General features: G+C 40.8%; 1 protein-coding gene across 1 annotated transcript in view; it reads left to right on the top strand.

The window, feature by feature from the left end:
* Window positions 1-12,443, top strand: part of ATG2B (autophagy related 2B) — a 1,105,913-nt gene extending 1,093,470 nt beyond the window's left edge. Inside the window, exon 42 of the mRNA XM_078660122.1 lies at window positions 6,711-12,443. Within this exon, the coding sequence (XP_078516248.1) occupies window positions 6,711-6,941 (231 nt within the window). The 3' untranslated portion in view covers window positions 6,942-12,443. The remainder of the gene's footprint in view (window positions 1-6,710) is intronic.
* Window positions 12,444-16,446: the final 4,003 nt, after the last annotated feature.

Raw genomic sequence — 16,446 nt, 5'->3', positions numbered from 1 at the left:
AAGATCAGGTAGAGAATTTTTCAATGCCATAACATCTGCTCTATTCCAAGGCGTGTATACCCAGTTATATACAAAATACCCTTTCGCATCCTTTGACGATTTATCATCATCTGTACCTTCCCCTTTAGGTGGAACATACAAGGGCGCGGCTTCACGCATAGGCATAACATGCAACGCAGAACTCTTATCTGAACCCCGGAGAGAACACTCCTTAATCTGCTCATCAGGCGCCGATTCGGCCTCCTTTTGCCTCCTTTTCCGCTCCTCCCGCAATCTGGTCGTTTCATCTCGCAATTGGATCAGTTGCTTGAATAGGCCATCGACATCTGCAAGATCAAATAAACCTTTATCCAAATTCTCACGATGCACTGACAAAGCTTTAGGTTCTAACGTATCTGAAAGATCACGATACGCGGCAACAACTTCATCCGCCAAACTAGACAAAAAGTACATTAATTCAAGTTCCGACCATTTACCCCTCTCTGCAATCACCTCAGACTGAGAAACACAGTTCTTATTCACTTTACGAGCCCAACTACGTAAATGTGCGGACCTCTCCGCAGTAAACCTGAGAGCGGATACACCTTTCTTTTCCGACTTATCCTGCCCATCATCTCCCGGATCTTCAGCTGGAGCCGTCGGCGAAACGTACGGAGGCGGTGACCGATCTAGCAATGAAAAATCATCAAATTCATTATTAAGGACAGGATAAAGCGGTCGGCGAATAGGAAATTGACCAGTCGTTTGCAATTTACGTTCCCGTTCCTCCCTCTCTTTCTTCTCCTGAGCCTCCTTTTCCTCAAGCTGTAAAGCCTTATCCCGAGCAGCCTTGCGCTGCTCTTTGTCCGCCAAGGCAACTTCACGCTTCATACGCTCACGCACCGCTTTCTCCCACATTCGCACACAATCAAACATGTTTTGTCTAGACCTGCGTTGAAACAAACATTGCTCTACAAACTGTACTTTACGTAAATCGAATGACCCATGTAGAGGCCATTGCAATTCAGGATCGGCCTTTGTGTACTTATGCCATAATTTACTGTACATAATAGGGGGAAGGCCAAGTTTGATGTACATCTCGCGATTTGGTGCTCCCTCTGGGGGAGCCGGCTGTGCTTCCGCTAACCTAATTGTGGTACCCTCTCCAAGACAGCACATCCCTCGGAGTGTGCTAAAAACAGGCATGTTCAAAAAGTATCACGAAAGCGTGACACCGTACAAAATGGCACTTACAGTACTTCACACAACTGTGCCGCTCAGAGGAAAAAAAACAAAGTTAGAGAAACATCTCTACATGCCTGCCTATGTGAAGTGCACTACACATATAAGTTCAAAGATCACAAATTCACAAACGTCAGCTAACTCAAGTCAAATCACAGATCGTAGGACTTCGGCAAGCGCCCGAGGACTACCTTACCGAACACAAATCATAGAACTTCAGTAAGCGTCCGAAGACTACCTTACCGAACACATATCATAGAACTTCAGTAAGCGTCCGAAGACTACCTTACCGAACACAACTCTTACCCAAATTCTCAAATGTCCAGATTCCAACTGCCAAGGTCTTGTGATCAAATCAGCCAAACGGCACTTTCCCGGCAACACAGACGATCGAAAACTCAGTCGGGGACCGGCGCCACCTGGAAGGTCAGATCGGAAGGAAAGGAAGAAACACCGTGGGAGCCAAGACTCGGGTCACTCGTGGCAGCGCGCGTCCATGGCGAGTTTCCAAGCCTTCGTCACGACCTCTCCTTCGGGCATCCGAGTCACCGATGAGTCCCTTCGTGGTCGCCAATTTGAAGTAATCAGGGTTCCCAAGGCCTACATGCACCGAAGATAACCCACTTACACTCAAGAACTGTTGGCACGGAAACTGTAAAAGGCAAAGAACAAGTTTATTAAGACCCCATGGGGTGGTGGTACACTCAAACAGCACCCTTGGGTAATGCAAGAGGTATCACACCGAACACCGGTGTGACCCCGATTTATATACAGTTTTGGGGCAATAAAAGGTAGGCGGCACAAGTTAGGACACATTTATATACATATATGGTCATGTTTTGGAACACTGCCAGCTCATTGGAGGGGGCACAACTCCGCTGGTCAGTTTGGCGCACATTCCTGAAGGCTTACTGGTCAGTTGGGACTGCGCATGTGCAAGCTTGACCAGTACTAAAAATAGCCTGTTGCTGGGCAGACTGAAGTGGTCAGTGGAACGGACAACGGACTAAAGGGCACGCCGGCCACGAGGCCGCTTATGGTCTAAGATGGCCGCCGCAACATTCAAAATGGCGTTTTCATTCATAGCCAAGTTAAGGAGGACAGCGTGTAGTTTCAGCTAATCGCTAACGCGGCCATGCCAATTACGACACCGGCTGGCGGCTAGATCCTAAGGCTTCCTCAGATTTCTTGCCACTTGGCAGATGGTGCATTTTGCCTTGGCTACATCTGTTGAGCACCACGTTTGGACTTTGCTCTCACATTTACATTTGCCTTGTATTTATTTGCCAGGGTGCAATGGTTTGGGTATTTGGCCAGAATTGAAACCATTTAGCAGAAATTTAGGATAATCTCCAGTTAGGTGGTTGAAGAAATCTGCAAATGAGTGAGGTAAGTAGGCTTTTCAGTTATCAATGGTAAAAGATTATCAATTCCTTTTCATTGGAACGTGACTGGTGTTGAGTGGTTTTGGATAGACTGAGGTGTTGATCTGAATGAAATTCCATAGTGATTTTTCCAAGGGAAAGCGATTAGATGCTTGACTTGCATGTATCAAGTATGCATAAAATGTTACCTTGGAGATATCCTGCTTGATGTTCAGCCGATATGTTGATCTTGGGCAGATGGCCACTACCCAATCTTCTATGAGAGACACTGCCTGGTCAGTGGGCTGATTAAACCACTGGATAAAATCTCCTTAGACTGAAAGATTATTAAGTTCAAGGGCCATGATACTGTTGAAATACAATTAGTGCTGACAGGATATAGTTCAGTGAACAGTACATCAGTATGAAATTGAAATGACAGTTGCGAGAGGAAGAAACACCAAGATGTTCAATTTAAGTATTCCACATCTTTTCGTGTACTGCAGTCATGACGTTCTGATAGCAATAAGGCTACTGCCTCTCTTTCCAACTCTCTCTCTGATAGATCTTTTAACTGACTGGGGCGAGCTCATCAAGAAATGTGCCACCATATTCCTGAAGCCTTGTCCATCTATAGAAAGACATGGAGGGTCTAATTTATTCTATACCCATAGGACCACAATGTGTGATCGTTGTTTGAATGCTGATCATACTTTGCAGAGCTTAGTACTCAATATGGAGACAGATGGTTTCTTGGATATATATATGAAGACATCTCTGCGAAACACGTTTTTATTAAAGTTTTGAATAGTCAATGAAATAGCATACATTCTTATTAATTTTGTATATATTTTTAGCGGTAGCTAAGTAGGATTACCATCCATAGGTAATGACGGTATAGAGCATAATCCAAAGTACCTGATTGTAGCAAGGGAATAAACTAAGGGAAAAAGTATACCATATAAGAGAATTGAAGGTATTAAACAATTGGTGTAATATGCAATACTAATGTGTTAAGAAAAAGAATAGAAAAACAACAGAGGCTGGCAATGTTGAAATAAGTGAGGTTTGGGATGAGCATCTGCCAAGAGATAATTACAGATAAAATGTATTGTGGTGAGAAAGACTGGTGTTCTGATGTACGCTACTGATGTTATGTGAGGTGGGAAGCTGAAGTGAGGTGAGGAGGGACCATGGTTAGATAGTGCAGTGTGAATGTACTGAGTGAGTCTGTTCATGAGGGCAGTGTGTCATCTCTTGGCTCCTCGGCCTGAGCCATCAACAGGGACTCCCAATCAGCAATTGGATGTTCATGGAGACCTTTGCATTCTTTTCTGTGAAGACCTATGCTTTTAGCCTTGGCCCAAAGTAACATTATTGAGCATCAGGATTCAAATGAAGCTGAGTGTGCCACCAGGATATGATCATATGTTAAAAGTAAAATACCCAACTCTATAAAGCTGGTAGCAATTCTATGGTTGTACAAACCCAGCACACAAGATTCCAATCTAAGTGGGATAGGTGCTCCAGTATGATCTGATAAAACCTGGAACACTTAAATACAGTAATCTACCACGGATAGATAATCCCACAATTTATTATATAAATTGGCTGTGGGGGAGGTGCTGCACAAGCAAGAGGCAGAGGCCTCAAGGAAAATTTTAATTATCCTAGCAGGGGAGAGATAAGCTCTTCAAAGGATAAAGAATTCAATCAGTTTGTACCTGGTATTTAGACAGGGCTTGGATATACAAGAGCCATGCCCTATATTTTTCATGGAAAGCTTTCCAGAGTTCAGTCTTCAAAAATCTCTCAGATATCGAAGGGTGACTTGCAATTGGGTCTGCTGGGATTTATACAACCAACTCATACATCGTCTGTCCGCTCTCTTCGTGTATATAGTTTGGGTAGGCAGATGAGTTTCAGGCTCTACGTCTATGATCACCTATTTAGTGCAAAGTACGCGAAGCAGGAGGCCGTAGGTCATAACTTGTCCTTCGTGCAGAACATTTTGTACTTGTAAAGTCTGAAAGGATTGGGGTAGTCTACCTTGGAACTGGTCTCCTAGGGCAGTGGTTCTTAACCTCTTGACATCTGTTGACCCTCACTTAGGGGCACATTATGATGCTGGCGGTAGCGCCACCAACAGACCGATGGTGGTGGTGGTCCCATTGACAGACAACCGTTCAGGCCGACTGCCGCATTACGATGGAGGCATTCGGACCCTTGACTGTTGGGGTACGGACCGCTGCCTCCGACAGGATCTACTGATTCTGACGGGACAGCAGTCAGAATCGTGATTCTGAATGGAGGCAGTGCCTGCTCAGGCACCAACGTCAGGATTACGATGTCCCTTTTTAACTGCCTGTTCATTGTGATCCCACCGCCATGGGAAGGCAGCCAGAACGGCACTTTGAGGACTCCAAGCAGGGCCCCCATCACCCCTTGAGTCACTGCTAAGTGGCCAGGGGGGCACATGTGGTGGCCCCTCCAAACATCCATGCACTGTATGCCAGGCACTGCATGGTGCCTGGCACACGGTGCATGGATGTTTGCAAAATGCCTTTTTCTACTGTGGCTTATGCTGTGGACCTTTTCAAGGCCGCAGCACAAGTAGCTGGAGAAAAAGGCCGTTTACGACCGCCTACTCGATGGTCTTATCCAAATATAGCAGGTGGGAACGCTGACTCCTTGTCGGGCGGTCTCAATCCCGCTTCTATAGGGATCGGGCGCTCGTCCGTCCGCCATTGTACTGAGCCCCTTAATCATTACTGGAACCAGAGGACCCCCACTGTTAGTTGTTATTGGAATCCAGGGACCCTAGTGAATCATTACTGGTCGTCGGGGACACTGACCTACAAATTTGTGATGATTTGAACTGCAGTTCAATACACACAAAAATGCAGAAAGAAGCATTCGTCAAACAAATTCACATATTATGAAATCTTTTATTCACAAAAATTTAAAATCCTAATTTTAATCAGAAGGTTGGAGCTTCAGTTGAGGCCACTCATCACCCATACTATAAGCTTTTTGATGCTCATGCACTGCTTCCATGAATCTATCTAAGGATACTAATGAAATATTTAGCCACCGACATCAAATTCCTTCACATTTCCAGAATGTTTAAAAATGTTGAATTTCACATTTTGGTTCTTTATTATTTAAACATCTTATTAATCTGCCAATATTATTTATTATTTGAAGCAATCGCAAACCTCCCTTATTAGGCTTTGTGGACTTTCAGGGGTCCTTTGACACAGGGTAAGAACCACTGACCTAGAGTGTCCACACCAATCGTTTGCCAATGTATGAAGGATATCTTGGTTAAGAAAGGGTGTTGATGCAGAAACCCCAGCAATGGTATGTTGGGAACATATGCAGATGGAGATCTCTTAAGGAAGCGGAGACGCACAAGAAAGCAGAGTGCTACCAGGGCCAGATGGGGAAGACTGGGGGAGAATAAGTCAGAGGACGTACCAGATTATATAATTTGGGCAAGCAAAGTGGTCTATGGACTACAACAATTTCACCTAGGGACACCCCATAGAGCCAGCGAGATAGCCTTTGTAACTGTGCTGTTTGGTAGTAGGCCTTAAAGGTAGTGGTACCCAAACCTCCTTGGTCAGCGCAGAGCTGGTGCATGGCCATTGCCACTCATCGGTGCACACAAGACTACAAGATCCCCCGAGAGCTTGGAAAAAGAGCTGAGTAAGATAGAGAGTGATGTTTAAAAAATAAGAGAGCAGTCTTGGCAGCACAACTATCTTAGAGATAGCAATGCAGCCAATGGTTGAGAGGGGTTGTGTCCTCTAAAAGGTCACTTGACCTCAGGTGGAATTCACTGCTCGTATCAAGTTAACCCGTATGTCTTCCTCCGTATGAAATATGGGGCTTACCAGATATCGAAACATGGTACCTTACCAACTTATTGGGTTATCTCCATTAGAAATGTTATTTCTATCCAGACTTAACTGTGAGTATATTGGGTAGAAGAGAGAGATTATCCTATTCCAAGGCCCCTGAATTATTTCTCAATACACAATTCTTTTTTTTTTAAATGTACAAATTGATGGCTCTAATTTTGTTTTGAATAATTGGTTTGTTGTCACCTCATATCTACAGGGGATTACGGACACAGCACATACCATCTATGAAACTGCTGCACGGGAGCATGAGAACCGAGGAGTCACTGGTGCGGTTGGAGGAGTCCTTCGTCAGATTCCACCTGCTGTGGTAAAACCATTCATTGTTGCTACCGAAGCAACCTCAAATGTTTTAGGCGGGATGAGAAATCAGATCAGACCAGATGTCCGCCAGGAAGAATCACAAAAATGGCGTCAAGGGGAGGACTGAATTCTTCTCTCCTGAGCAATGTGAAGATAGTGCAAACTCTGCAAACCAAAACATTGGCGTCAAAGAATAGTAACCAAGACTGTTGCACTCAATTCATTTATGCGCTGTTTAAGATTAGACACGTTTCCGGAATCACACAGTGGAACCCATAAACAGGAACTCCTTTCAACTTGACAACTGGACTATTTTCTACACTTCGTGGATATATAATTTGGCATATGATATTGACACGGGTACCTAGTGCCAAACTGAACGTAACATAGTTTTCCAATTTGGTTATGCTTTTGCATTTGTGATAGTCCCTTACCCTAGATGCTTCAGGTGACATAGCAAGCAGCTCTTTGTGATTCCTGTGACAGTAATGGTAGATATTACATGGGCATGCTCAAACGGCATATATCAACTCAGCGTCTCTATTTGCACACTGATTGGACATTAGAGACTATAACTGTAGCATGAGATGTAGAAGCCATTTGTCATGAATGCAAGACTTTTTCACTATTCTTTAACTGCCCATGTTTGCACTATATGCAACATTCATCAACAAAATGTGGACGCTTGAGAGCGTCATTCAGAACTTTTTAGATACCTTATGGTAACTTCTAAGCACTTGGATGCCTACATTTATGGGTTTCAGAAGTGCCTCACTGCTGCAGCCATTTTCTGTTGTATTGTACATTTAAAAACTTCAACCTGTACATTGTGATTGTTAATAGTGTGAATAAAATAGTCTGCTAAAAGTCTTATACACAATTAAAAAATATAAGCAGATTTTCTGAGGGAAATAAAAATGTTGTGATGTGAGTAAATAAAACTATTTATGGAAATAAAAATGACTCATCCAAGCTGCCCAGTTAACAGTGGATGTGTGCAACTCTTGGTTCGTTCATTTCTTATTTCACAGGTACATCCTTACTATTGGTCAGAAGGGATCAGCGCAAAGCTTAAACGGAGGAAGATTTAGGAAATTATGCAACTGACTGCAGGCGCACTTCAAGTAAAATTCAACACTTTGTTGCAAATACATGGATAAAAAAGAGAAGGAGTTAGGAAGGCGGGAAAGAGAGCCACAACTCCTGAGATTAAATGACCCCTAGAGTCGTCTAGATCTTCTTGGTATGCATTTAAACACTTTGCACTACAATTTAGGAAATGAACAGGGAATTAAAAACAAATACCTAGAGAGCCATACACTATACTATACACATCAAATAAACACCACACAGGAGGCTTATGCTAGGTGGGTTTACCGTTGATGTTCCTGTTATTTCTAAATAACGTTATGCTTCACCAGGCATTTTTCAAATTCTTATGCAACAATTTCAAGGAGTTACTCAACGAAGACCACTACAAATAAGCACTTCTGTTATGCTAAAAAAGCAAGCCAATGCAAAATCACTGCACTTTATTATTTAGATAACCTTTCCCTATGAAAAGCGCAACATTCTGATTTTTTCGAAGGTTAAGCGCAGCGCATGAATGAGCTGCAGTATTTATATAGTCTTCTGTAACATTGTATAATTCCTATAATCCCAAAGAACAAAACGTATATCAAATCGTCTTTCACCATAAGTGAACCTATCCTTGCCAAGGGGATAAAAAAAAACGTTGAAAATATAATTATTTCTCAAATTGTTATTTTATTGCAATAGTTTATCTGAAAACTCAGAAAGCTTCTTAGACTCATTTTACTTGCCATCCAATTTATTTCTCGTCTTTCACAGCCTTTATCACAGAGCAGGTAGTTGCATTTCTTTTTATATCACCCAGTGTAGCATTCCTGTTAGGTGTTTTGGCAATTCTGTTTTAGAAGAAACAACATATGATTTGAACTCCTAAAGGCTGGTCTTTAGTTGTTAAATAAGTTCTGTGTGGTTACCAATCCAGAATTTCTCAATTGAGGCATTCTGAATCTTAAACTAATGTTACCTTCAAGATATAGTACTGGGAACATCATGTGAAAGAGTTCATACTATTTTAGTTATCATTTACAATAAGATGACTTATATGAAACTGTTAATTCCAAAATGTACTCAAGCGATTTAACAATAGTAGGTTTTGAATCTGTTTTTCATTGCATTTGATGAGCAAGATGCATGACAACAGTATTTGATCACTTCTTTTACATTTACATTTTCAGATTCAAACCCACATCGTAGCTCTCTTTTGCTACCATGCTACAGCTTGTGAATCTTCATTTAAAGAAAGATAATTTATGCTGTTAACAAAAGCAGTCTTGACTTCACCTTTTGTGGTATCGAAATACTTTTTATTTAAATGTCTAGATAATTATTTTTGTTTGCAGTATTACTGCAGACACCACAATCACATACAAAAGAGGGAGTTCTACATATTTGGGATGCTTTATTTTCACATGTTCAAAATGATCACATGTTCAGTGGAATAAAGAAATAGACTAGCACACATTTCATTTTCAAACAGGTCATTGAGCTGAGTGAAGTTGCACACATAACTATTGCAATAATACTATTCATTACAGCTCCCTTGTTGCTAGACCTCTGTCTTTTATAAGCATCTGTAAAATTGTTCGGTCTTCTTACCTCAGTATGGCAGTTAGACTATGCAGATACAACTCCCTGCATGCAAAGGTGTATATAGAGTATTAGGTCAACATAGTTCAGAACAATAACTATAGAAAGCAACCTGTGTTTTAATAACATAATCAAGGGAATCTTGGTGCCTGCAGTCAGTTAGCTAAATTCTAACAATTACTGATATTTCACTGTGCCATGAAGCAGGGTAGAAATAGCTTAATTTCTGCTTAGCTGTGTTTAATAACATTTGGATTGTATTCACGTCAGCTTTTGAACTACCAGATTGTTCATAGGATGCACTTCATTAAGAAATGTCATTGATTATGTAGTAGCCATCATAATAAGTCAGTATATTTCCACAGGACGGCACTTCAAAATGAGGACAAGCACACATTTTTACTGTTTAGTGTGGCGTTAGGGGCTCCTTAAACTGTACTAGTTTAGCAGTAAAGTTAATGTTACAGGAGGAAAAGCCAATTAGCCATAAATTGATACCTAAGCATGTGCCTGGGCCAAGAAGCTGCAGAATAATGTACTGACAATTTCATACTGTTTGAAAAAAATACAGACCTTTGCCCTGGAAGTGAATATGTTTTGGGCTGTATATGTGAGTATTGTACAAGGATTCACTGCTGTGGTTTGTTTAACGTAATTGTGTGTTTATGATTTACTTGATTGCCAACACAGTTTGGTATTCATAGTGTTCGAGCTCCAATGGCAAAGTTTCAAACATTCACTACAGTTCCATGCGGGTTGAGTGGTTCAATATCGGAAAAGCACGTATCCAACAAACTTAAACTTTGACAAAACATTGTTTTTTAGTATGTAGAGTGGAGTCAACGCTAACTCTTTTTTCGAGAGAATCACAAATTCTTTATTGTAAGAATTATACAAAACGTGTTAGGGACGCCACCAGTGAAATAGATGCATTCCTCTAGTTCATTTTGGCCACGGTTGTTAGATGTAACCCAGGAAGAGATTTAAATAATTTCCGGATACTTTTTTGGGAAGATTGCTTTTAAAGAACTAGTATTTTTTTTTACGTTTCTTTGCTTGTCAGCTGTTTGCTGTTTATATTTCTGTTCTGGAACTCACTTTTGGGACAGGCCGACTTATGTAAGTTAAATCACAGAGTGCTCCTTGCTCCTACAGTAAAGTCAAGTGAGTGGTAGAAATATTTAAATAGTACTAATGTCCTTTTACGCTGCTGGAGTTTTTTTAGTGCAGGGTTATCTTGACTGAATCTCTCCAGGAGCTGAACAATGACATGTTATCGTTGTTGTTTAACATACTGAAACATTTAAAAAATGAGCAATTTTGTAATGTGCTACCAAATTTATCAACAGTCTTGTAGTTCATGATTTACAAGTAAAGGTAAGTTTTCTGCTCCATTGAGTATCAATAAAATTTGAACATACTGTTGAAAAGTGTTCAAAACGATTAGTTGCTACTAATTTAAAAACACAGTGTTTGGCAATGTTACTACCAAAGTACTACTCTCTGTAAATAACTCATGGAGCTAAACAGTGCCGAAAGTGTATTCTTGACGTTTATTGACTAACAACAGAAAATGGGACATTGGCAACCTTTTCCCAGTTTGTCCATATCTCAAAATGTTAATGGAGAAGCGAATCTCTGTCTACAACCAGTTACCTGAAGATTGGAGTTTTCCATCTGTCACTTTGCTGAGATGTGCTGACCCATATGCATTTTTGAACTAATTTTGCACTCTGCTGCAACAATTGATTGGATGTGTCAAGTATAAAATATTTTCATCTTTACATTTGAATGGCGATTGGTTGCTCATGTACAGAAGGCAGTTTTACCAGTTTGATAGCAAAAGAGGCATTCCGAACAATAAGAATGTAACGGGTCTGATGTTATAGTCCTCTATTTTAAATTTGTAGTTACACCTTCTATTAAGAAGCATAACAGTGTCTTACTAATGTCTGATGGCAAGAAGATATTGAATCCTAAATTGTGATGGTTTTCGCATCAGCTTGGTGTTACCGTGCAATTTTGGTTCGTTTTTTGTTAGGCACTGGGGTGACCGGATAGGGTGTAGTGTGATAAACACATTATACACAACATACTTTCTTAACTAAATGAAAGCCAAAGATATTTATTAATTTGGATAAAAACAGAATTGTTTCGTTTGAAATCTTATTTGATCACTATTCTTCCAATTTTTTTTTTCATGCAATACATTCATAGAATACTTTACAATAAGGGGGGCGTTTCTTGCTTCCTTTTAGCCAGACCCTTGTAGCTGTCGTTGTAATAATTGGATGGGTTGCCTCTTTGATATATGAATTCATGTTCGTGATAGTCGTTTCTGTGACCTGCAGGTATGTTTATTATATGTTAGGCACATGTTCTTAGACCAGCATTTGCTCTGTGTTTCACACTGTTTACATATACTTTCAGTAACCGCTAAATGTTGATTACAACATTTCTATTGTGCACGCTCTGAACCCTTGTACAAACTTTATTACAGTCAACATGTGTAAGTTCATTTGCTAATAATGGATGTCCTTGCAATTATATTGTAATGAACGTCAGGTAAAATTGTGTTCTTTGTCTTGTTATGTAAATATTTTTCTACATTTACGTAGCTGGAAAATAGGTTTGTGGCACTGTGTATGTGTGTCTGTATATAGTTTCCAAGTGTATAGACTGTCTCTACAACCATCTACTTGACAATCTCTTTTGAAGGGATTTAAAATATGTATCTAAGCATACCTGGTTTTGCTAAAAGTACTATAAATTATATGTTTGGAAAATGCTATTTTTACATCACATTTTACCTTCTCCAACTTTGTCATATTTTCCCTATGTTGATGATATTGTGAATTAAGTATTTTTTTGCATTTGGCTTTTTTGTTAAATATGTGTTATTGAATCCTGTTGGGTTGGTATCTAAATAAATAATTGTATATGTAGCAAATCATTATTTTATTATTTGACATTGCACACATGGGTAAACTCTGAAGCTACAGTCTTTGCCTGAATCTTTTAAAGTGACCCTTCAACATGGGACACTCTCTAGCTTACTTAAACTAAGTCTTATTTTACACAACCACTGCTTGTATTTTCAGGTAAGGTCAGTATAGCAAGTCTGTTCCATACTTTAATTTCTTTTCCATGCTTTTTAGGGCTCACCTACAAGACAGAGCAAAAGACCTATTTTCAGCTTGCAGTTGGCTTAGAGCCTGCTAACTGCCTAACATTAGTTGACTTTATTTAAATTCTCAAAGGCCTGCTTTTTATTTGTAAGCTTCCTTCCTCTTTTTTGGTTTGTCCTTGTGCTGGAGTATATCCTCTTTACTTGTGTCTTTCCACTGATTACTTTACAGGCACTACTTTCTCTTGTTCATCTTCATAAGAACTTTATTTTGATCGCCAAAGATCATAAAAGTATAGACAAATAGTTACACAGTAAACAAATACATAAAAACACACTTTTAAATATGACAATAAATAAGCATATTGTTTAAAAAGGGCACTAATATTCATTACACAATCACTGCTAAAAACATATAGGGTATCAAAATCACAAATAGTACCTTCATCTTTAAAATAAAAAATGTCACAACTCAGTGCATCCCACATCAAAACCATTCTTATATAAAACCCATAGCAGACTGTATGAGTTTTGCATGCTTAATCCAAAAGGCCCTAAGAAACATGGCCACACAACAGACTACTATCTGGCTAGTGACATTCTGTAATATTCTAAATATTTCCCTGTGCACCCTACAGATCAGAATTTTACACAAGGGAACAGTCCATTTTGCACATATTTGTTTATAAAACAGACAAAAAAACAAAACATGAATGGATGTTTCAAAACACTCCTCACAGCCCGGACACATATCACCATTTTGCACCTTTTTCTGTTGCCATTGACTAGTAAATGACCTTATGGGTAGGATACCATACCAAAATTGCAAATAGAATTTCTTAGGCAGTGGAGGGGCACTTTCATAGGCGGCTAACAGTCAATAAAAGACACAGGTGGGAAACCCGTACACATCCTGATATTGTTGACCACCACATTTTCCCAAAAGAGTCCTTTTTTACTGGCCTTGCCAATCAGGCACATACTTTTAGGATTTATCCAATACTCATCCATATTCAATCTATTAAGCAAATCCTTCATAGCACAGAGCCAAGATATCTTCTGTGTGTACTCAGACACCAAAAAATCTTTGACAACCTCACTGTAGGACTCGAGGGCAGGAGTTGTCCATAACCTGTGCCAAAAGATCAGCATTCTAAATTCGATCTTATCAGCAATTTTCTGTGGTTTACCTTCGGGCAGATTCCATAGTGTTCTTGAAAACCTTTGCTAACTATGGATAGGCCTTTAATGTAAGAATAACCCCACAGCTTAGCCCCATAAAGAAACGCCCCTAGGGCCTTCACATTATAACTTTCCAATCCTGGACCCCTCCCTTCTTGATATTGTTTTTACTGTGGATTTGTCCTATAAGTACTATGTGTTGAATCAAGGATAAGTGGGTATTTTCCACCTGTGGTGTCCAGCATAGGTTCTTGGTCAATTTAATCCCCAAGTACTCAAAGCTCAGCACCACATCTAAGGTTGTATCACCCACTAACATCCTCCTCTTACAAGAAGTCGACAACTGTTTACTAAAAATCATACATTTGGTCTTGGAGCTGTTAACACCTTCGCCGCGGGGCTAATTCCCCCGCAGCACTGGGGGGAGCGCAGCACCACGATGCTCATGACTAGCTTGGCTTGTCACGCTGCACGGTGGCGCTGTGCTCATGACGAGCTGAGCTCGTCATGACCACGCCCGTTTCTTAGAACGCTCAGCACAGCGGGCGAATTAGCCCCGCGTGTGAACACTGCGCGTGTCTTGACGAGCTCAGAGCCACCGTGCCTCATGACGAGCTGAGCTCGTAATGAGCACGGAAGGGGTTAAGATCCAGGGCTCTATATCCACTGAAAACAATTGGAAAGAGTTCAAGAGTTATTGCAAATCCTGCAGCAATTTAGAAATTAACAAGGTATTATCTGCAAAGAGCAGTGCAGGAACCCTCTGCACACATAGCTTAGGGGCATCGCACCCATATTGATCTAAGAAGCTGATTACCCCATTTATGTATAGCGTAAAAAGAGTGGGGGCCAGAAAACACGCTCGCCGCACCCCATGATCAATACAGATCGGGTCTGTCAAGGCCCGTCCCACCTCACCTTTCTCTTTTTGATTAAGCACTCCATGATTATGGATGTGCTTTCTAGGTGTCTCCTTCATGTACCTCTCGCCCTGCCTTCCTTCATTTTGGTCTCTTGCCCATGTCCTGCTTCCCACATGTTGCGCTTGCATACATTTTCCCACACCCTGTGTTGCTTTCTTGTTCATGTGCTTCTCCCTTACTGCTGCTCCCTCTCCATATGCCTACCCTTCTCCCAATGTTCTGCTTCCCACTGCCACCCTCTTCTATTTTTTTGGAGAGCGAGGCAGCAAATTGCTGACTGGCGTCTGTACTTCTTTCTTTCTTTATTTACTGATCCCTATTGGATTGGTAAATAAGAAAAATGGCATCGCCTCATTTTGTGGGCATGCAAGTATAATAAAGTGCATGTAAGCCTATAAAATGATGTGGCCTTGGGGCTGCATCATTGTCCTTTTTTAAACCTTTTTGCTATGCTGCATTGTATCTTGCTGATGCTGGCAAAAAAGGCACTGGTAAAACCAATAGGTCCCAAAAGCGAGACCTATTGACTTTGCCAATGCGAGTCTACTATGCATTTGTCCACAGTTCCCCATTCTTCTTTGTGCAAGTTACATCGTCTCTTGAAATGGAAGGGATTCTGACATTTTGCAGAGCAACAGTTTGAAGCTGATTAAACAAGAGCAGATACACAACCTAAATTATTCAGAAGCCCTCTGTGTCCTGTACTCCTGTACATTCCCCTCTGGCCACCCCCTTGGAAGTTCCTATGCGCATGAAATTGACTTTTTATACACATTTTTCATTGAATAGCACTAAAGCCCACTATGTACGGTCCATTGCATATCTGGCCGATATTTTCTTCCTCCTGCTTGCTTTCCTCTTTCTCATGCCTGAGCCCCTGTTGAAGAAGTGCAAGGCCGGTTTATTGAAATATTTCTGCTGTCCACACCAAGTCTGTCAGTGGTCGTCTTTATTGCAGTTTATGGTGTTCAGGTGCTTGGTATCCTGTCAATATTTAGATCTCTTTGTGTCAGAACCCTGCATAGACTATGGCACAACTTTGAAGTTTCCGCACTCGGGTGCAAGAATTTGTTCAACTCAACCACCTGCTTCATGATCATCAACCAGACTTTGCCCCAAGAGATGTACTGAATTTGCTGTGGCTAATATAAAAGAACTCGCCTCAATGAAGGACAAAGATGAGGTAACAGCCATAATAGCCATTGGTCATGGATTAAGACACTGCTTTAAAACGAAATGTGGGCTGTAGGGGCCAGATCTATACTGGAATGGATCTAGTCCTTCTCAAATCAAGTAATTTCAGCCTAGACGGGGTTAGTTAAATCATCAGCATGTAGGATTGGCACAAATGTCATCAAATCTCATGCCTGGTATTTAGTATTTATATATACTCTGGTACTGGTACCAAGTGTACTTCTAAATAAATACTAACAACTCCCATGTTTACTCCTGGTGGGAGAATGAACAAGACAAACATCACTTCGTGCCTAGCATATTTCATAGAACCGAAAAGAGTTTCTATTGCTCACACCATGCTATGACTATGATCTTGGTATTGGGTGTAGTAGATTCCCAATAAGCACCCTTTCACTGGCATTCTAATTTGGAAATATTCATTCACTCAAGTAATGCAGGCATTCTCACTAAGTGTGTTCCAGAAAATCTCCTCTTCTTCCAACTGACTTTTGTCACCGGAGAAAGCTGGGGTTGTGACATCCCTA

Source organism: Lissotriton helveticus, chromosome 9 (assembly GCF_964261635.1).
Source record: "Lissotriton helveticus chromosome 9, aLisHel1.1, whole genome shotgun sequence".
NCBI lineage: Eukaryota > Metazoa > Chordata > Amphibia > Caudata > Salamandridae > Lissotriton > Lissotriton helveticus.
This window is presented reverse-complemented; position numbering and strand designations above follow the sequence as displayed.